Source organism: Electrona antarctica (assembly GCF_951216825.1).
Source record: "Electrona antarctica genome assembly, chromosome: 19".
In the NCBI taxonomy this organism is placed as follows: domain Eukaryota; kingdom Metazoa; phylum Chordata; class Actinopteri; order Myctophiformes; family Myctophidae; genus Electrona; species Electrona antarctica.
The window spans coordinates 15,906,201-15,926,681 of NC_136800.1; the positions used below are offsets into that span (position 1 = coordinate 15,906,201).

The 20,481-nt window shown below is 42.6% G+C and overlaps 2 protein-coding genes across 2 annotated transcripts; both read right to left on the reverse strand.

Moving 5' to 3' along the window:
* Positions 1–4,536: 4,536 nt before the first annotated feature.
* On the reverse strand, positions 4,537–10,198 carry fbxo36b (F-box protein 36b; the record flags this gene model as incomplete). Its single annotated transcript, XM_079529203.1, has 5 exons — positions 4,537–4,827; positions 5,178–5,387; positions 5,747–5,919; positions 9,612–9,720; positions 10,103–10,198. The coding sequence occupies 5 exons, from the start codon at positions 10,196–10,198 to the stop codon at positions 4,537–4,539; spliced, it is 879 nt and encodes a 292-aa protein (XP_079385329.1).
* Positions 10,199–15,095: 4,897 nt separating this feature from the next.
* On the reverse strand, positions 15,096–19,830 carry atp1b3a (ATPase Na+/K+ transporting subunit beta 3a). Its single transcript, XM_079529442.1, has 7 exons — positions 19,518–19,830; positions 17,867–17,995; positions 17,251–17,349; positions 16,817–17,061; positions 16,543–16,593; positions 15,961–16,047; positions 15,096–15,866 (listed from the first exon to the last, which is right to left on the reverse strand). The coding sequence occupies exons 1-7, from the start codon at positions 19,636–19,638 to the stop codon at positions 15,699–15,701; spliced, it is 900 nt and encodes a 299-aa protein (XP_079385568.1). The 5' UTR covers positions 19,639–19,830; the 3' UTR covers positions 15,096–15,698.
* Between the last annotated feature and the right edge of the window lie 651 nt (positions 19,831–20,481).

Genomic DNA, 20,481 nt, shown 5'->3' on the forward strand with positions numbered 1-20,481 from the left:
TGTCCCCCGTAAGATGAACCTAAATAGGTTTGAATGGGGTTTCTAGGTCTAAGTATGTAGGACTGGTAGCATGCCAAAGTTTGTGCTATTGCCATTGAGAATTTATTGGGCGTTTAAGTTAAATAACTCAGAAACTACAAAACATTTAAAAGTAAAAAGTTCCAGCATGTGTGCCCACAGTAAGCTGAATTATAAAAGGTGTGAATGGAGTTTCTAGGTGAAAGTGACTTTTTGACATGCCATAGAGCTGCCATTGAGCCCCATTATACATTTCTCAAATTTGAAAGCACTATATTTCTAAAACTATGAAACATTTCAAAGATTCCTTTTCAGGCAAACATGTCCCCCGTAAGATGAACCTAAATAGGTTTGAATGGGGGTTCTAGGTGTAAGTATGTAGGACTAGTAGCATGCCAAAGTTTGTGCTATTGCCATTGTGAATGCATTGGGCGTTTAAGTTAAATAACTCAGAAACTACAAAACATTTCAAAGTAAAAAGTTCCAGCATGTGTCTCCACAGTAAGCTGAATTATAAAAAGTGTGAAAGGAGTTTCTAGGTGAAAGTGATTTTTTGACGTGCCAATAGTTGCCATTGAGCCCCATAGTACATTTCTCAAATTTGAAAGCACTATATTTCTAAAACTATGAAACATTTCAAAGATTCCTTTTCAGGCAAACATGTCCACCGTAAGATGCATTGGGCGTTTAACTTAAATAACTCAGAAACTACAAAACATTTAAAAGTAAAAAGTTCCAGCATGTGTCTCCACAGTAAACTGAATTATAAAACGTGTGAATGGAGTTCCTAGGTGAAAGTGATTTTGACGTGCCACTATCTGCCATTATAAATTTCTCACATTTAAAGCACTATATTTCTAAAACTATGAAACATTTCAAAGATTCCTTTTCAGGCAAACATGTCCACCGTAAGATGAACCTAAATAGGTTTGAATGGGGATTCTAGGTGTAAGTATGTAGGACTAGTAGCATGCCAAAGTTATAATTTCTTTCTGACGGCATACTATAGCATGTCGTTTTTCATGATTTTGGAGGATTTGAAAAAAAGATGAAAATCATGAAAAAATGACATACTATACCATGGTTTGTCACATTTTCATGATTTTGGGACACTGTGTCAGAGGCAGGACTTGAACCTGCAGCCTCCTGATTCCCAGGCAGGCTCTGTACCCAGTAAGCCACTGTGCATGCTGTTCTTAAAAGGCCGAATAGATAATGACAGAATAGCCAGAGACTTGTTTCCATTGTGGTTCATAAACATTCGAACGTCTAGAGATAAACAACAGCAACAGCCATTGAGCCCCATTATACATTTCTCAAATTTGAAAGCACCTATATTTCTAGAACTATGAAACATTTCAAAGATTCCTTTTCAGGCAAACATGTCCCCCGTAAGATGAACCTAAATAGGTTTGAATGAGGTTTCTAGGTGTAAGTATGTAGGACTAGTAGTAGCATGCCAAAGTTTGTGCCATTGAGAATGCATTGGGCATTTAAGTTAAATAACTCAGAAACTACAAAACATTCCAAAGTAGAAAAGTTCCAGCATGTGTCTCCACAGTAAGCGGAATTATAAAATCACACCCGCGTGAAGTCAGTGGTGCAATTCCGTGTGGGGGTCCCCGGGGGGAGGCCCAGACCCACAGGAACGCACGCAGGGTGCCGGCCCGGTTCCGGCGAGCCGCTCCGCGTTCGAAGCGGTAGAGAAATGACAGTTACCATGTGGCGGTCCCTCTACTGTGCCCTCTACTGCAGGGGTTCTCAACGTTTTTGGCTGGGGACCCCCGGAACCCTGCCCCACCCCCCTCCCCACCACCAATACAAACTGACTGCAAAAATAACCTTAATAATAGAGAAAATATATCATAAATAAATACTGAAACCAGATATAATCATTAAGGATGATTATAATCATTAAGTGTATGCATGTACTCTGTGTACTATGTAAACTCTTCATTTCCATTTTCCAGCCATTCACTTGGAAAAAGTTTTTTTTTTTCAAAGATTCCTTTTCAGGCAAACATGTCCACCGTAAGATGAACCTAAATAGGTTTGAATGGGGTTTCTAGGTCTATGTATGTGCTATTGCCATTGAGAATGCATTGGGCGTTTAAGTTAAATAACTCAGAAACTACAAAACATTTCAAAGTAAAAAGTTCCAGCATGTGGGTCCACATATCTTCGCCTCCCTGACTTGTAATTCCTGCATATGCCACTGTCAGGTAGGGGCCGTTGGGGAGGGGGAGAGCCGGTCAGGCCGGCGTCAGGCAGGGGAGAGTATAGGTAGCGATAGGGTCAGGTATAGGAGAGAGTAGGTCAGGTAGGAGGAAGATCAGGTAGAGGGAGAATAGTCAGGAGGTAGAGGGAGTGCAGGTAGGGAGAGAGCAGGTCAGGAGTCACGGTCAAGTAGAGGGAGAGTAGGTGGGTCAGGTATGGGCCATAGTAGCTCAGGGATGTCTACTACGACCTACTCTCCCTGACCCCCCACCCTGCTCTCCCCCTATCTACTGCCCCTCCCCCACCTCTACATGTTGGTGATTTTAACCAGCACCCTCCTAGTAGGAGTGTGGTGGGTTTGAACCAGCACACTTCTACTAGGTATTCAGATATCATCTGATTTATCCACTGGGCCCCTTAACGGCACACAGCTCATGTAGAATTTCCATGCTACTTGAAGCCAGTGTGGAAAGGAAATCTTCACAGTACAGAGTTTTCTTTTTTTTATGTTTTTTTTTGTGGCTTTCGCCTTTATTTATTTATTTTTTTCATATGAAGGAACAGACAATGTCAGTAGGCTGACAGGAAATGGGGAGAGAGATGAGGGGGGTGACATGCAGTAAAGGCCGTCGGGATCAGGAGTCGAACACGCGGCACACTGCCAGACTGGATTACCAGCCAAGGTGCCTGGACCGGCGTGGACCGTTGAGCCACGGCCCAGGCCCACAGTAAAGAGTTGAGTGGGGTTTGAACCCACAATCTCCAGAATATGTAGCCACTAGCCAGCATCCTAACTCAGTAACTTGCTACCTGACACAACACAGTCTACCTTTGCCTTTAAGTTGGAGTTTTGAAGTTGTTCTTCTGTCTGTCTTAAAAGTAAAGAGTGGGGTTTGAAATAAAAAGAATAAAAAGGTCAGCACACCAATTTTTGCTCCCAGACATATCTTTACTTAAATGTGGTAACGTTTCAGGGCCGAAGCACTTCCTCAGACCTTCACACAAATGAGTAGACAATACTGTGGTGTGACACACCACACCTGTCTCAGTGCATCATATTGAATACACTGCATCATCACCAGACTATATCAGTAAGACGGTAAAGACGCATGAGGGCGAGGTCGCGTGCACTGGCCATATATGGAGCGTATCTTGAGTGTACAGGGTGTGATGAGGTCAGATCAAGATATGGAGATCTAAGGGTGGCAGCGGGGCGGGGGTAGTTTATTGAATGTACAGGGTTTGAGGGCTCAGGTAGGGCCGGGCCTTAATTTTCGGGACTGTTGAGAACTCTAGTTTCCGCCGGCTGCCAGGCGTGGCTGCACAAATAACTTTGGGGCAGGCCCGTCTAGAGTTTAAATGGACAGGTATCAGTCAAAAGGGAGACATCGAAGAGGAAGGATGGATGGGGAACGATCAACATATGGAATGTCATATTGTCGCAAAGCTTGTCGACATTTGAATGTACAACTGCATATACAAGGCGTGTCCCAATGCAAACTGTAACAAGAAAGTTGAAGAACTGGAGAGTAGAAAATACGTTCCAAATGCAAACAAAATGCAAAGACTTCTACTGAAGATCAAAATAGAAGACACTATGGACGAACTATGGGTGACATGCTTCCAGGAAACCGCCGAGGTCCTGCTGGGTCACAATGTACAGTCACTGGCAGAACTCAGAGACACTAATGGGACTTTCAAAAAGTAATCTCTACCAGGCATGTCTTCATAAACAAAGTCAAGCTGAGCATCTTGTCATCAAATACAATTCCACTCAATGCTAACATAACACACTGTTATATTAGCTGTATATTTGGCTTTAGTTATATCAGAACATCATGTCATGGCACAATGAGGTCACTTTGATACAGTAGTATAATCAACATAAATGCCATCTTCCCAGATTCATACTGTACAAATTATCGTACAAAACACAAACTATAACGTGTGTAAAAAAGAATAAAACATTCACCAGTGGCTCAAACCGACTTGTGAAATTGTGACACTGTTAGCAATATAATATAAATCTCAAGCATTTTCACATTCTCAACTTCCATTTCTATCACCATTCACTATAAAGCATGAATCTAATATACTGGTTCTCAGTGTGACCCCCAGGCATCATTGACCCCAGATAAAGGACTGATATGTAGGAACCAGATGGAGGATGAGGATGTTACAGTGTAGTTTAGGGTCCCAGGGATTAATCGGGGTTCGTGGCCTAATCATGCATATCAAACTGGCGGCATGAGGATCATCAATCTAAAACAAAGAGTCAGATTCAGAATCTGAAAAACAGACTCAGTTCAGTAGCTCGACAAACTCTGCACTACAGTATCCTGCATCGTTGTGAAGGTCGCTGACGGACACATCCTGTCCTGCTGTTGGACTAGTGGCCATGCAGCGCTTTCTATCCCCACAGGAGTGCTCTGGCACATGCACTGACTTAATGCCAGAGTCAGAGCCAAGCATCGCTTCAGAGGTGGAGACAGGGTCAATATCACAACATGGGCTGGTGGCAAGACTCAGATCAGACTCCACTTCAGCATCCAGGATCTCTACATCTGTCTCGGGGTCTTGGAGAGGTGATTCCTAGGGTTGTCACAATGAATAAAGTTTAGTTGCCGAATAATTGTCTGACAAATAATTGTGTTTTTAAACTTTTTTCCATCGAACATAAAATGTTTGCCTTTTAGGCTTTGTAAACTAAAATTACACACAATATACAAAATATGACAATGACCAGTACTAGGGCCAAAACAGAATTTTAATAATCTACAAGCTCTCAATGCGCTGTGATGCATTGCAAGCCTGTAGATTGTCTATTTTCGCTATTTTTCAACGGATTATTTCATACAGATGTAAACTATTTTGAAGCTTATGCAAAATAATTGCGATTATGTCAAAATTGTGACAGGCCTAGGGAGTGTGGGTCAGTTTACCTCTGAAGTCGTATCCGTTCCGCAGACCTGCCCTTCCCGCCGTTGCTTGTTCTCGTGCCTGCGGCGGCTGATCTGCTTCTGCAGCTGCAGCTTGTTGGTGAAGAAGATCGTCCTCCAGCCAACCTCCCGGGCCAGAGCTGACACTTCGGCTGAGATGCTGTCACAGCTTTGCCGTACCGTCTGCTCCCAGAACTCCTCTGACCCACACAGCTGAGGACAGGGATTAAAACAAAAACAAATGTCACGCTGAAATGTTTAGCTATAGGCCATGTCTCAATCTGTTTGATTGATTGAATACTTTATTAACAGCTTGCAGAAAAAAGCACAGGAAGGTACAGTTCAATACAAGGTATTATTATAAGAGGATTTATAACCCAAGAAAGCACTATGGCTTGTTTCCATTGGGGTCCTTCATATTCAATTAATCTGAACAATTAGCATAATTATGTTACTTTAGCACTTAATGTTTTGTGTAAAGCACTTAGAATTGCCTTGCTGTTTAAATGCGCTATACAAAACAACTTGCCTTGCCTAATGCATTTTTACAGTTTCACAAATGTTGTTCTCACCTTCCTGAACCTGCGTGATGTTCGTGCAAGCTGTCCCACATCCTCAAGCTCCAGACAGACCAGGACATGGAGCAGCAGGGGGTCTGGAAGGCGCTCCAGGTAGTCATAATGGCCTTGGCACAAAGACTGGGTGTACTGCAAGATCCGACCACCAAACACCATACTGATCCGACCTGGCAAGATGTCAAGAAAACAAAGTTCTTCTATTTATTTGGAATGAATGAGGAGGAAGCCCAACAAACCCATGGTAAGGCTTTTAGGAGGGCCATTCAAGCCGCAAGCGGAGCCTGCAGTGCCACCGTTGCCCAGGTGGAGCCTGCAGAACCGTTGCGGCTCAAGAATCCACCACTCCTGAATGAAGTGTCTGGTGCTAGGAGTCTGGTGCAACGCACAGGTCCTGGACCTGGTGAGAGCAGGAGTGGACCTGGTGAGATGTAGGAGGGGCCCGGACAGGAGTCAACCCAGAGTCAAGAGCCTGGTCATTCCATGCCCCCGATTGATCTACCTCCAAGTCCCGGCAGAGTAGTTCCGGAGCAACGGATTGTGTGGCCCTGGTCTTTCCCTAATGGGACTGATCGAGGGTAGCTACTGGGATGTAAGTCGGGACTTGATCACCCCGGCTGGGTCACCAGGGGTACGATGTTGCGAGACCCGAAACCTGATGACCTTGGGATACATCACTGAGGATACGTCCCAGGTGCATCCATGCATGTTTTCGTTCTAGTTATTCTATTTATAGTGACTCATAGGAAAAGACTACGTGGCAACCAGGAATAGTCTGGTGACCACTGGAGAGACGGGTGACAGCCGGAATGTAGACGGCATCCGGGAGCAGTATGGGTTGGCGCCCCAGCCTGTGTCTTCCATGAGGAGGAAGCCACAGTGAGGCCTTTAGGAGGGCCATTCAAGTCACAAGCGGAGCCTGCAGCACCACCGTTGCCCAGCTGGGACACCTGAGTGGTATGATGTTGCGAGACCCGAAACCTGATGACCTTGGGATACATCGCTGGATACAGGATACGTCCCAGGTGCATCCATGCAATGTTTTATTGTTCAAAATCTTTATTTATCAAATATAATTTACCATTTAGGATTAGCATTAAGCAGATGTTTTTATCCAGAGAAACTTACAAAGCACAACAATCTGAGTAAGCATGAAACCCATCAGTCAAACAATAGTTATTGTAATTTGAAGTTTCTTGTTTCTTGTTTGTGTATGTGCTACAAAGTATTTAGAATATTATGTCTTATCTGTCAAAATAACATCTATTTAAACAGAACTTTTGAAAGACTGCATACCTCTGCCAATAGGCCTACTATGCAACTGTCAAAATATGCCATTTCTACATTAAATCTGACAGATTATGTCATTCTACCCTCGCCCCTTGATTGTGCTGGACCAGAAAGTTGCGAAAACATAATTTCCATCCCTGACCTTCTGCCTGGCGGAGAGATAATGATATACACAGTGGTGGAAAGTAATTAAGTGCATGTACTCAAGTACTATACTTAAGTACAAATTTGAGGTATTTACTTGAGTATTTCCAATACTTTTACTTCTAAAGTTCTACTCCACTACATTTCAGAGGCAAATATTGTACTTTTACTGCACATTGACAACTTTAATTACTAGTTACTTAAAGTAACTTTGTAGATTTGGATTGTTATTACAAAATGCATTAACCACTTCAGCCCTATACATTTTGGCAGCCAATTTTCAAAAGATTATTATTAAGCTACATTTGATATATTTGAAAATAATTAATACTTTATACTTTTCTTTCTTTTTTCTTTTTTCTTTTTTACTTTAAAGCACATTTTGATACCAATACTTTTGTACTTTTACTCAAGTAAATGTATGAATTCTGGACATTTACTTCTAAGGCTGAGCTCACACCTTTCATGCAATTCTGGTGCTCGTTGGGTGTTGTGTCATGGCCGCCCAGCGGCCCAATGCATTTCCAATGGAGGTCACATGGTTTGACCCAACATTGTGTTGTGTGAGGGGGAGGGGCGCAGTCGTGCGCCCCTCCCCCTCACACAACACAATGTTGTGTCAAACCATGTGACCTCCATTGGAAATACATTGGGCGGCCATGACACAACACAGCATTGATCCAACGAGCAGATAATTGCATTAACCGTGTGAGTGCACCCTATGGCTGAGCTCACACCTTTCATGCAATTCTCTGTGCTCGTTGGGTGTTGTGTCATGGCCGCCCAGCGGCCCAATGCATTTCCAATGGAGGTCACATGGTTTGACCCAACATTGTGTTGTGTGAGGGGGAGGGGCGCAGTCGTGCGCCCCTCCCCCTCACACAACACAATGTTGGGTCAAACCATGTGACCTCCATTGGAAATGCATTGGGCCGCTGGGCGGCCATGACACAACACCCAACGAGCACAGAGAATTGCATGAACCGTGTGAGTGCACCAGCATTTCTACATTGCAGTATTGATACTTTTACTTAAGTAAAGATTGTGAGTACCTTTTCCACCACTGGATATCCACAATTATACACAGAAGGAAAAATAATGAGTTTAAAAATATATATTTACAGTATCAGTCTGCTGTAAAAATGTGTCATAACGGGCCATATTTCTAGCAGAGATCAACTAGATCACCAGGCGCTGGAAACAACATTTCCAGTACCTCTCTCTGCACTTACCGCTGTGCAGCCACTCAAACCACATGTTCATGAATGATAAAGATTCTCACTGATCATGTTTTCATCTGCTCACTGGAACATTCTGGGAAGCCTCATGTGATAAGAGAACAGCAGACACGCCTTAAGGCTTAGGCCATGCTGATCACTCATCTCCAGCTGCCTCCCATCCTGAGTGACTGCAGTGCTTGTAAGATGGACAGCAAGAGCATGAATAGACAGCATGAATTTAAACCCCAGCATTTGTATTGTCTGAAAAACCTTTGCAGAAAATAGCAGATTGACAAGTTCACAACGCAACGCATTGCGACTTTAACTTCACCGTCATATATAGACTTTACCGTCCCCCCCATACATTATAAGATGGCACAATTTCCGTCTACTCACCCTGTACCTCATTGACATAATCAATGGGGGTGCCAGGCGTTTAAAACTAGAGCCTTTCCCTTCCTGTGAAATTAGCCTGCTCAAATAGAAATCTTATTTGAAATTGTTCAGAAACCTGCCAATTGGCAGGTTTCTGAACTGTCTCTGAGACAGTAATGGTACCATATTATAATTGGTCCTCACTAATGAGCATTAGTGAGGACCAATTGTATGAAGAGAAGGTTGAAAATGGGTGAAGTGGTCCTTTAAGGGTAGCCAACGCATGCTTTGCTGATGTGCCAAATGCGTCAATTACCCAGGTTTTGGGCAGTGCCATCTTTTGGTCTGTAGTTCGTTTGACTTGCATGGAGTAGTTTGTCTCACGGAAGGAAAACTACAAGTCTAATGCCTGCCAAGTGGGGTCAACTACTATTGGTTGACTTGACACATGGTCAAAGTTCACAAATGTTGAACTCTGAGTCCACGCGTTAAATAAGATATTGCGCTTATGAGCTTCAGACGGTTGCCAGGCTCCAGCCACCAACCACTGCAGATGTACTAGTTACAGTTGGGTGCCACCGATATTGTCCCTTATTATTTGACCCATTTAGGCCTGACCTAAACATTTTAAAAAATCCTATTTTCACGATTTTTCAAAAATAGCAGACCTACAAGCTCGTAGCGCGCCACTCGGGGGCGCGCTATGAGCTTGTAGATCTGCTATTTTTCAATAGCTAAATTATAACATAATCCAACTGTATGTCCAACTGTATGTACTAATACAGATTGGTTCAAATGTCAATATAAGTTCTGGATCGCAGCTTTAAGCTTACTCTGTAGCTGAAGGTCATCCAAGTAGTCCTGGTGAGAGTCCTTATGCTCTCCAGGCTTTGCATTTCTACAGTCATTCCTCAGCGATATTCTCCACCACCTCCACACCACCTGTATATGAATGGAAGAAAGCCTACGAATTTACAAAACCTTTTCAAAACATAATTCCTTATGTAGCTTCATTGCTAAACACCTGTAGTAAAGTGACATACATGTGTAACTCTTGGGTAATAGTAATCTCTCAAGACAGCTTCAGCTCAGCGGAATTAAACAAAATATATATACATTTTATTTCTTTTTTGCAGATGGGTTTCCAGATTGGGGTAATAGTAACATACCGTACTGTAGTTAGTTACACAAAATGTAGCTAAAACATTGCAGTGGGTCAACTGAAATGCTACAACTGCCAGCTTATAGGCTATTGGTAAACAAATGTGATTTAACAATCAAGAGCCATATAACGATTACAAGTAAACCTTTAGCAAGTACTTACATCAGATTTGGTCACTGTCAAATGATAAAAATCTTTACTAGGTGCAGGGCCTTGTCCACTGATTTCAAATAATCTTTCCGTCAACAGTGACGCCATGTTCAACGTTTTGTGTACGCTACCATGACAACAGGGTCACCAGAGATTTCGACCCAGGACTATTCGACCAACCGCAAATTCGAGAGATTTCGACCCGTTTTTACCGGGTCGAATTATCTTTACTTTACTTTACTTTATTTGTTTATTTAGACAGGACAGAGCATATTAATGAACGTCACATGAACGTAAATACACCGGGATTAGCAAAGATGCTAATTTTCATCCGCAGTCCTCACACAAAACATAAATACAGAAAACAGACAAACGGTGTAACCCCTAGAGGGTAGTAGAGTACAAGGTGACGGTGGTGAGTAAATATTGTAAGCATGCTCCCCCAGTTGCATACTTTTTTAAGAAGGTTTTTTTGTGTGTGTGTGTGTATGTATGTCTATGTATGTATTACGGTACAGGCCAAAAGTTTGGACACAACCCTGGCAAACACCATCTGATTCAATGTGTTTCCTCCATTTTCATGACTACAATAATCAGGCTTTCATGGTCATTTCATATCTATCCAATCTCTGCTTAGGAGAGGCAACAAGCAGAAGAGATGTTTTGGGCCAAGAAACAAGGAATGGAAATTAGAACTGTATAAAAAGCTGCCTGATGTCTGATTTTTGGTTCTAAACACCATTTTTTTTTAAAGTTAGTATTTGTTTGCATTATAAACACATTGGAATGTTCACTTTTCTGATGAAATGTATTTAACATACTTTAATTAGCTTATTTCCTATATGGCCACAACAGATAAACTGACCTGAGGATAATTTGGAGGTAACCACCACACCAGTATGCAAATCACGGAGGAATAAGGAGGACAAGGAGACATCAGTCATCATCTCAACCCATTCACTTTGAACTGGGGAATATTTATTACAATCTTACATCCATCAGTGTTTGAGGTGATCAAAAGGAAATTAGGAATGTGATCGTTGATGGCCTGTGTTTCTCTGCATATCCATCTCAATGACTGTGCTTGAATAAGGTGGTATTCTCACACTTAATTGGAGGCGGAGGTGGGGCACTGTTTTAGTTTATTTGATCAACTCACAGTACAAGCACACATTTATACAATCTTACATCCATCAGTGTTTGAGGTGATCAAAAGGAAATAGGCAGAAGCTAAAAGCTTATGATAGCCTATCCTCCTTAAACATGATTAAGGACACGGTCATATGCTGTGTACATATTCACCTTGTAAACAAAATGTAAGTAAGATGAAATATGCAATATAAATGAAATCCCAATTATAATATTCGCATCTCATATATGATGCCTAATTCTCCATATTCAAGATTTAAGATGGGGAACATATACAGTTGGAGGGGGGTACAGCATTGTGTAAACAGAGCTATGTTACATTGTGTCGTTCTATATGGGAGAATAAAATGAGTGCAAGAATAATTGTCACACAACACAGAGCTGCTGCTAATGTGTAGACTGAACGTCACTTTATGACTGAATGACAAAATATAGTGTATTCAAATCACAGCATACAATCAATAAAGGCATTACCATTATAGCTATAACTTTTCTTATATATCATACTTTTATACTTCATGTCAAGATTTAAGATGGGGAACATATACAGTTGGAGGGGGGTACAGCATTGTGTAAACAGAGCTATGTTACATTGTGTCGTTCTATATGGGAGAATAAAATGAGTGCAAGAATAATTGTCAGACAACACAGAGCTGCTGCTAATGTGTAGACTGAACGTCACTTTATGACTGAATGACAAAATATAGTGTATTCAAATCACAGCATACAATCAATAAAGGCATTACCATTATAGCTATAACTTTTCTTATATATCATACTTTTATACTTCATGTCAAGATTTAAGATGGGGAACATATACAGTTGGAGGGGGGTACAGCATTGTGTAAACAGAGCTATGTTACATTGTGTCGTTCTATATGGGAGAATAAAATGAGTGCAAGAATAATTGTCAGACAACACAGAGCTGCTGCTAATGTGTAGACTGAACGTCACTTTATGACTGAATGACAAAATATAGTGTATTCAAATCACAGCATACAATCAATAAAGGCATTACCATTATAGCTATAACTTTTCTTATATATCATACTTTTATACTTCATGTCAAGATTTAAGATGGGGAACATATACAGTTGGAGGGGGGTACAGCATTGTGTAAACAGAGCTATGTTACATTGTGTCGTTCTATATGGGAGAATAAAATGAGTGCAAGAATAATTGTCAGACAACACAGAGCTGCTGCTAATGTGTAGACTGAACGTCACTTTATGACTGAATGACAAAATATAGTGTATTCAAATCACAGCATACAATCAATAAAGGCATTACCATTATAGCTATAACTTTTCTTATATATCATACTTTTATACTTCATGTGATTATTCACAAAACCCCACTAGCAAAAAACGTCATACTCTGCTATGGGGATGAGGCTGCTAGCCTTAGGAATGTGATCGTTGATCACCTCCATTAGCCTCCATTAGCCTCCATTAGCTTTGTAATTGTTTGGTAAATAAAAACACCAACAAAATAATTGTTTGGTAAATCAATGTACATATTATTATTATTATGTCTCTGTCTCTCTCTCTCTCTCTATGTCTCTCTCTGTCTCTCTCTCTCGCGGTCCGGGTCGAAAAGTCCGAAAAGTCGGGTCGAGAGCGGGTCGAATGGTCCGGGTCGAATAGTCCTGGGTCGAAATCTCTGGTGACCTATATTTCAAGGGCGAGAGATCACAATAAAAATCCTAATCATTCTTCCTCCACACTGGGAGAAAAACAGCATCTGAAAGTTTGATGGGGTATTTTTTACACGTGAGTGCAGTTAGAACTTTTCCATTGCATCTTATCTTGTGCTGCCGCTATGTGCGCATCCTGTTTCTTATCAGTGTGACGTCGTATCTCAACAGTTCTTAGAAAAGGGCTGGAGGCTACTAATAAATGTCTATTGGCTCAGCCATTGGTGCCTTCTGGGAAACTTCAACAGTTAATTACGCATGAAGTTAAATTCATTTAGTCTATAAATGTGACTTTTTCTTGTAATGAAACTGAAAGTTAATATAGCCTAGGCCCTGAATGTTCTTTTAAAAGGAGACAAGACAGATCTTATTTTTCAGTGACAATCTGCTGGGCACCATATATGTTTACATAAATTATTAATTTAGTATTTATATTTTACCTTAATAAATTGGATGACTCTCCAACGTTTCTTAGCGTCCTGCGAATGGCACCTATTTGTTCAATAGCCTACAATCACATTCATTATTGACAGCTTGGTCTGTCTCGTTTCTGGCTCCCTCGTGTGGCCAATGCACTGTATCACAAATAGCCGTTTTACTTTATGGTCAGGATCGAGTCGGGAGTCAGGACCCAGCATTTTGCCATGGTCAATGGTCATAGACAATGTTTCATTAAGAAAATAATGTATAAATAAATAATGATGATAGCGGAACATTTAATGATTTTACCTATTTGGTGCTGAGTTTAGACCCAGCCAGTTGAATCATGGTGAAATAGCCAATCTAGAAGCTCACACAACGCATCGCAGTGGTTAAATAAATACAAAATCTGTTTAACCACTTGAACCACAGTTTCTAAATTCTATGGAGAACATTAGTCAAAAATGGGCCTGGCAGGCCTACAGACTTACAATGCGTTGCTTTTTAGCAAAGATAAAGAGAAACAATTGCGGCCCAAGTAGCCTACAGTTGTCCACTGAGAATAGGGAGTTTAAGTGGTTAACATTAGGCTTACATTTCCACAGAGTCAGTGTCAGTTAGACGAATTGTGGCCACGCCTGCAAAATACCAAAGTTTAATACTGCACAAAAATTAACAATACATTTTTTTTCCAAAATCACCTTTATTCCACAATTGATTTCCACAGGTGTTAAGGCACCCTGATAAGATGTTACAAGTTGTTCTTTCAAATGTGGGTTCCTTTAAAGACTGTGTAAACATAGCTTTGAATAAGATAAGATCTTTCCTGTAAATCTCTGTTTAAATTATTTTCTCTTTTCTTTTTTACAGTGCACAGACCTTGTGTTTTGTGACCAAAAAATACAGTGTGAAGTAAGTAAATACTGTAGTGTATATTGTATATACATTGAGAAGAAATAGACAGATTGGCAGACAATCAGATTAACAGGCAGAAGAAGAAGAAGAAAGAAGAAGAAGAAGAAAAAGAAGAAGAAGAAGAAGAAGAAACTGACAAACAATCTTTCAGACACAAATAGATATACAGAACATGAAGGGATATACAGTACAGTACATAGTTACAGTGTGTGTGTGTGTGTGTGTGTGTGTGTGTGTGTGTGTGTGTGTGTGTGTGTGTGTGTGTGTGTGCGTGCGTGCGTGCGTGCGTGCGTGCGTGCGTGCGTGCGTGCGTGCGTGCGTGCGTGCGTGCGTGACCTTATCCACCATTTATACTGTATATAGTATCCACTCGCCCATCCACACATTGGCTTTTGCAGTGGAGGCAGTAGATTAGAGAGAGTAAACAGGTAGACAGACAGGCAGACATACAGACATGCAGACAGACAGACACACACACACCACAAGACTGGGCTGTGGTTAGGTGGTCCACAACACAGAGATCTATCTACAATTTCCTAAATATGATAGGGATCAAAAATGTATTCATAGTGTGGACAAGGGATAATCATCATCAAACTGGCATTTCATATATAGGAATATAGTGGCTATAGTTATTTATGAAGATCATTTCCTATGAGGGACTTTTTGATGAATTGAACATGGTGGACCCTATTGTAAACAAGTGTAATGCTTAATTGGGTCGTCCACTCACAGTTAACAGCCTTTGTATTGAGTTTGTGCTTGAAATGTACTGTAATTCTGCAAACTGTTAATAAAATTTGCAATCAATCAATCAAAGACTGATGTCTTGCGATGTGTGATACAGAGTTTGTGAGGTGGTACAGTGAACACTGTGGCATTGTGATGGAAATGTCCGATGTCATGGATGGCATAGCAAGGTGAAAACCCTCGACATCTCCCTCAATACATCGTATTGTTCCACGTGATGAAGATAACGTTCAGTTTCTGGCAGTGGACAGATCAGAGCTGTAACACAGCACATTATCTATTTATGGCTGCACCCGCTTACATCGCACCCGATCTTATCAGCACTATAAGAGAATTAAAAGTGAGTGAATGAGGAATAATGTAATGAGTGAACGGAGTTGTCGAGTCTGGAACGGAGCCTATATCAGATTCTCTTGGGGATCTGGGAGGAGGTCCAAATGATAACATTGAGGATTCTCGAAAGAGAAGGAAGCATCACAAAATGTCAACAAAGTGACATTCTACACCACGACGATGTACGGTACTACAGTAGCCAAATGCTCCCAAATGGAACGGTTTTGGTCCTAGCACAAATAACACTCTCAGTGACAATTATGACAATCCCTTCCATTTCGTAAACCCCACTAGTACAGTGGGCAGCCCTGTGGTTGGGCTCGTGTTACAAGCCACTCTGACCGCTTACTCAACCACCTTGACCCGGAAGGTTACGCGGCCCAGGAACTTATCCCTGACGTCGTTGTTGCGTAGGTTGGAGCCCTCGATCCTGCACTCGATGGTCAGCTCAGTGTTATATTCCTCCTTGTTCACAAGCAGTTTAACAGCAACTAGTGGCTGTACATAGCTTGCCTACATCAGTGATGGAGAGAGGGGGGAGAGAGTATCAATCACTGCAAATACATCAACAGATATATGAAATAATGGTCAAAGCATAACGGCTTACGTGAGCTTTCTTCCCATAGTAGGGGAAGTACATCTTATCAATGCTTCCCCCATTGGGGAAGTATACGAAGTCTATCTTGGCTTCCGTCTACAAGGAGATGGAAGATGAAAACCAGTCAACACGTAACTTCAAAGCTCAATTCATCAGATGAATGAAACATCAAACCAGAAACAACATGAAACAGGTGGGGGAAAGAAAATATATCCTAGCATGTTATTACACAAAGCAGATGAGCAAATTGCAAAGCATTGTGTTTTACTTCAGCTGATTATTGTATGAAATGATGTTGTATCCTGCAGTTATGTGACGTTATGACAGGTTTATGGCATAAGCAGCTGCTATATCAGAGCCTTTTACTCAAAGAAAAGCACCACGCTGCCAGGCTTAATGCTCATAATTTACATATAATCTTACCCTAAAGCCGTCAGTGACTGCATGCAAAAAAAGAAATCAGAAACAAAAACAAAAAAGGGCAAAGAAATGAAACAATGTCAACAAAATCATAGAGACGAATCAGAATACAAAAACATACATGGATAAACGTGCATCTCATCTACAGTACGATTACATAGAGAAGTTTACCATCGATGTGCAGTTGATGTACGGATCCCCACGGGGTTTCAAACCGATGATCTATAAGGGAAAACAAATAGGGTGACTTATTGGAAGTGACTGATGTCGCAAATAACTCTGGAATTAAGGAAGCAATGTCACCAGTATATTTTTATTTTAATTCTTAGATCTTCAGCCACTGTCAAAATGAGCAAGAGGAGACAGATATGTAGGAAGGCAGGAAGGAAATGAAGATGCATTTCAAGCTTCTGCTCAATTTGTCATTTGTGCATGGTGACGTTACCCTGTTCATTTTCAGCAGTACGCAGGGCTTGCCGTCGCTGTACCCAAAGGTGTTGTCGGACAGGCCGGAGCAACGACCCAGGACGCTCCTTTTGAACTGACAAGCTTTCCTTGCATTCACATCCTCGTTCCCCAGAGGCTGCTCTGCCCCCTGGTTCTCCTGCGCGTCCTCTTTCTTAAGGTCCTGATCAAAATACTCCCCTGGAGGGCACAACTCGTTCTTCTCCTGGAGTGTGTCATTGTAGTCTGGAACGGCGTGGGACAAGCAGAGAGAGCGATCAGAAAGACGTGCACCACAAATCACGCTGACAGAGGTTAGCAATTATTAATATTTCTGAAAATGTACAGAATTGAGTGGCTTATATGTAATTATTTATAGGTTCAAAATAAATTCTGTTGAGAATATAGGCAGATATAGGCAGAGATGTCATTTACTTTTCAGGAGATTTTCCAGGTGTTGAACGTACTCTCCATAGTTTGCAGGATCGTTTTTGTTGATCAAGATGTCCAATGATTTTGGACGAATCACCAACCCTGAGACAGAGAGCAGTGTTGTTAACCACTTACACTTGATAAAACGGAGCTCGGTTGCACTGTACGGTGTGCTCTTTTTTACACAAGTCATCTCTACACCAAATCCTTTTGTTGAAAATAGACTATCTACAAGCTCATAATGTGGTTTGTAGAACGGCCATTTTCAGCGAATGTTCACCCCAGAATAGGAATGCTGGGGTTCCAGTAAAACACCATGTGGCAGCATCGTGTTTATACTGTATATGGCACTGGATGTGTGGCACAAACTAATCACTGGCTGAGAAAGGTGGAGTACGCTAGCCAGGGTGTGTCTCGCATTACAAATAGAGAGGAAACCTTACACCGTTCTCAACTGTACTCCTGTCATAACGAAGGAAAATACTTCTAAACAAATCAATACAAAAAGCATCTATGAATCAGCACATATTACGGTGATTCCTCCTCGGCAATAATGCATAATGGGTTTCCCTGAGAGAGCGGGGTGCCGTGAAATGACGTGTGGTGGGTTGGCACTGACCTGGGGTTGGCACACGGTCACTGTACTTTGGCACGTAGTCGTCCAATGTGAGCAACATCACCCACATGGTCAGGGCAAACATGCCCGCCAGGAAAAGGTAGAAAACCAGGTAGAACAACAGAATGCAGCCTGTAGGAACCAAGGGAAAGGAAGAAAGAGAATAAATGTGTGTGTGTGTGTGTGTGTGTGTGTGTGTGTGTGTGTGTGTGTGTGTGTGTGTGTGTGTGTGTGTGTGTGTGTGTGTGAGAGATATGAGACAGAGAGAGAGAAATGAGGGTAATATATAATACATCAGGAGCTAGTTCAACCAAATGGCAATGCCATCTGATTTCTTTCTCTTCTTGTGATCAAGCCCCTAAGTCCTGCCAAACCATCTGTATGAAATAATAATTTGACTGAATCATCCTAAGAAACCATCCTTTAAGAAAGCCCACATCAAGCCATAATGTAGATGAATACTTAATCACGGCGAGGCCCAATCAAATTACAGCAGATTTTCAGGCCCACAGACCACGTAGCATCCACTCAAAATGGTTCACCACAATCCAGTATGGCAGCTCACACAGCACAGATCCCCACTAAGCTGACAATAAAAGGATGGACCCCTGAGCCTCCTCCATGAAGCACACCCCCTCTCTCTCTCTCTCACTCCTCTCCAACAGTATCCCACAATGCACCTGCCCAGTGTGCGAAAGAGGAGAGAGAGAGGGAATCCCATTTGACCTTGACAGGCATGCTAATGTGGGCGGCCATGCAACTGCAATGGAGCATCCCACTGCACAGCAGCACAGAGCCCCAGCTAGCTAGCCTGACACCCCCCCCCCCCCCCTCCCCTTCCGCTCCCCCCCAGCCTATAGGAGGAGTGTGTAGTGCTTCTACCTCAGAACTGGAGAACCATTACATAAATGTGAGCTATACGCACAGCAAAGCGTTGCGGCCAGTGTGGTGGAGTGAGGCGACGATGATAAAACAGCTCATTAGAGTGAGGTCTATACAGTAGGTGTTAGGTAATGAGCCGGGGCCCAGCTATATGGTCTGCACTGTGGTGTGGGTATACAGAGGACTCCATCCTGGTGAGAGGCATGTAGTATAGGCACAAAGTATATTTTGTGCAGGCTGTTATTGTTGGATTCTGCAACAATGGGGAAACGTCTATAATAGAATGCCTTAAAATAAGGCTTTATTGTAGTTTTACACACCATGGGTATATATATAGGCCAGGCCAGTAATGGGGTTTTGAGCTACCCCAAGATGGACTGCCATGTCAACCACTGGGCGCACGGGTACACCGCATATTACGCGTGCGCACGCACGCACGCACGCACGCACGCACGCACGCACGCACGCACGCACACACACACACACACACACACACACACACACACACACACACACACACACACACACACACACACACACACACACACACACACACACACACACACACACACACACACACACACACACACACACACACACAACATTGATTCACATTGATTTGAAATAAAATAGAACCTATAGGCATAGGACTACTACTACCGACCAGAAGACAATGAATGATCATCATTTATCACCTCTCTAATTGATGGCCAATCTGCAGTGCCCCCGCCCCCCTATACAGATAGTGCGCTCTCCTCCGACCGTTCCTTACCCCAGCTGCTGGCCGTGCGACCCATTAATTCCCCGGTCCTCGAGTTGTAGATGGCATCTTTCCAGCTGGACGCCTTCTCCTCCTTGTCAGCCGCCGGTTTATCCTCGGTGGTGCCAGCCATGGTTGGGGTTGGTTGATGATGTTAAGAAATGTGCTTTTTTTTCCCCCTCTCGAGACTCTCTCTCTCCTCCTTTCACCTCCTCCCCCCACAAAAAAATGAAGAAAAGCGCAGCGGGTGATGAAGGCTCAGCAAAGCCGGCGAGGCAGTGTGTGTGAGAGAGAACCAGAGAGGCAGTGGTGAGTGGTTGTTGGATCAATGGTCGGTCGGAATGGAGGGGGCGGTTTGGTAGAATGAAGCAGTGATGCTCTCCTCTCTGCTGCTCTACGAGTCGAGCCCCGCGTTTGCTTTATACTTCGTTGGCGCGACGGTGTCGCCGCGCCGAGAATAGCCGACCTGCAAGCCCACAGCACGTCGCGTCCGCGAGGTGCTGTGGGCTTGTAGGTCGGCTATATATTCTCGGCCGCGCGACACCATCACGCGATGGAGCATAAATTAGTCTTTAACCACTAGAAGAAAAGGGGGAAAAAAATCTGTGACGTTTCACAGAACCCCCCCTCCTCGGCTGCTGATGCGATGCGACCGGATGAAATAGTAGATCTACATTGGCTGAAATGATGATAGGCTACTGGGACGACACCGTTATTACGCGCACAAGTTATAAATAGAGCGCACGTCGTAGTCGTACAGTCAGTGTCGTCCTAATTAGCCGAATAGCCGTGTCGTTCATTAAGCTTAATCTCTTATATAACACACCATAGCACGAGAACGAAGGTGTCGCTTGCCGACATTCCGACATACAAGAACTAGCAATTAAAATATAAGATAGCTTTGAAAGCCTCTTAAATTTGGCTTTTTAGATTATTGGAAATCAATGGTTATTAGGCCTATGGGGGCTTTATGTTA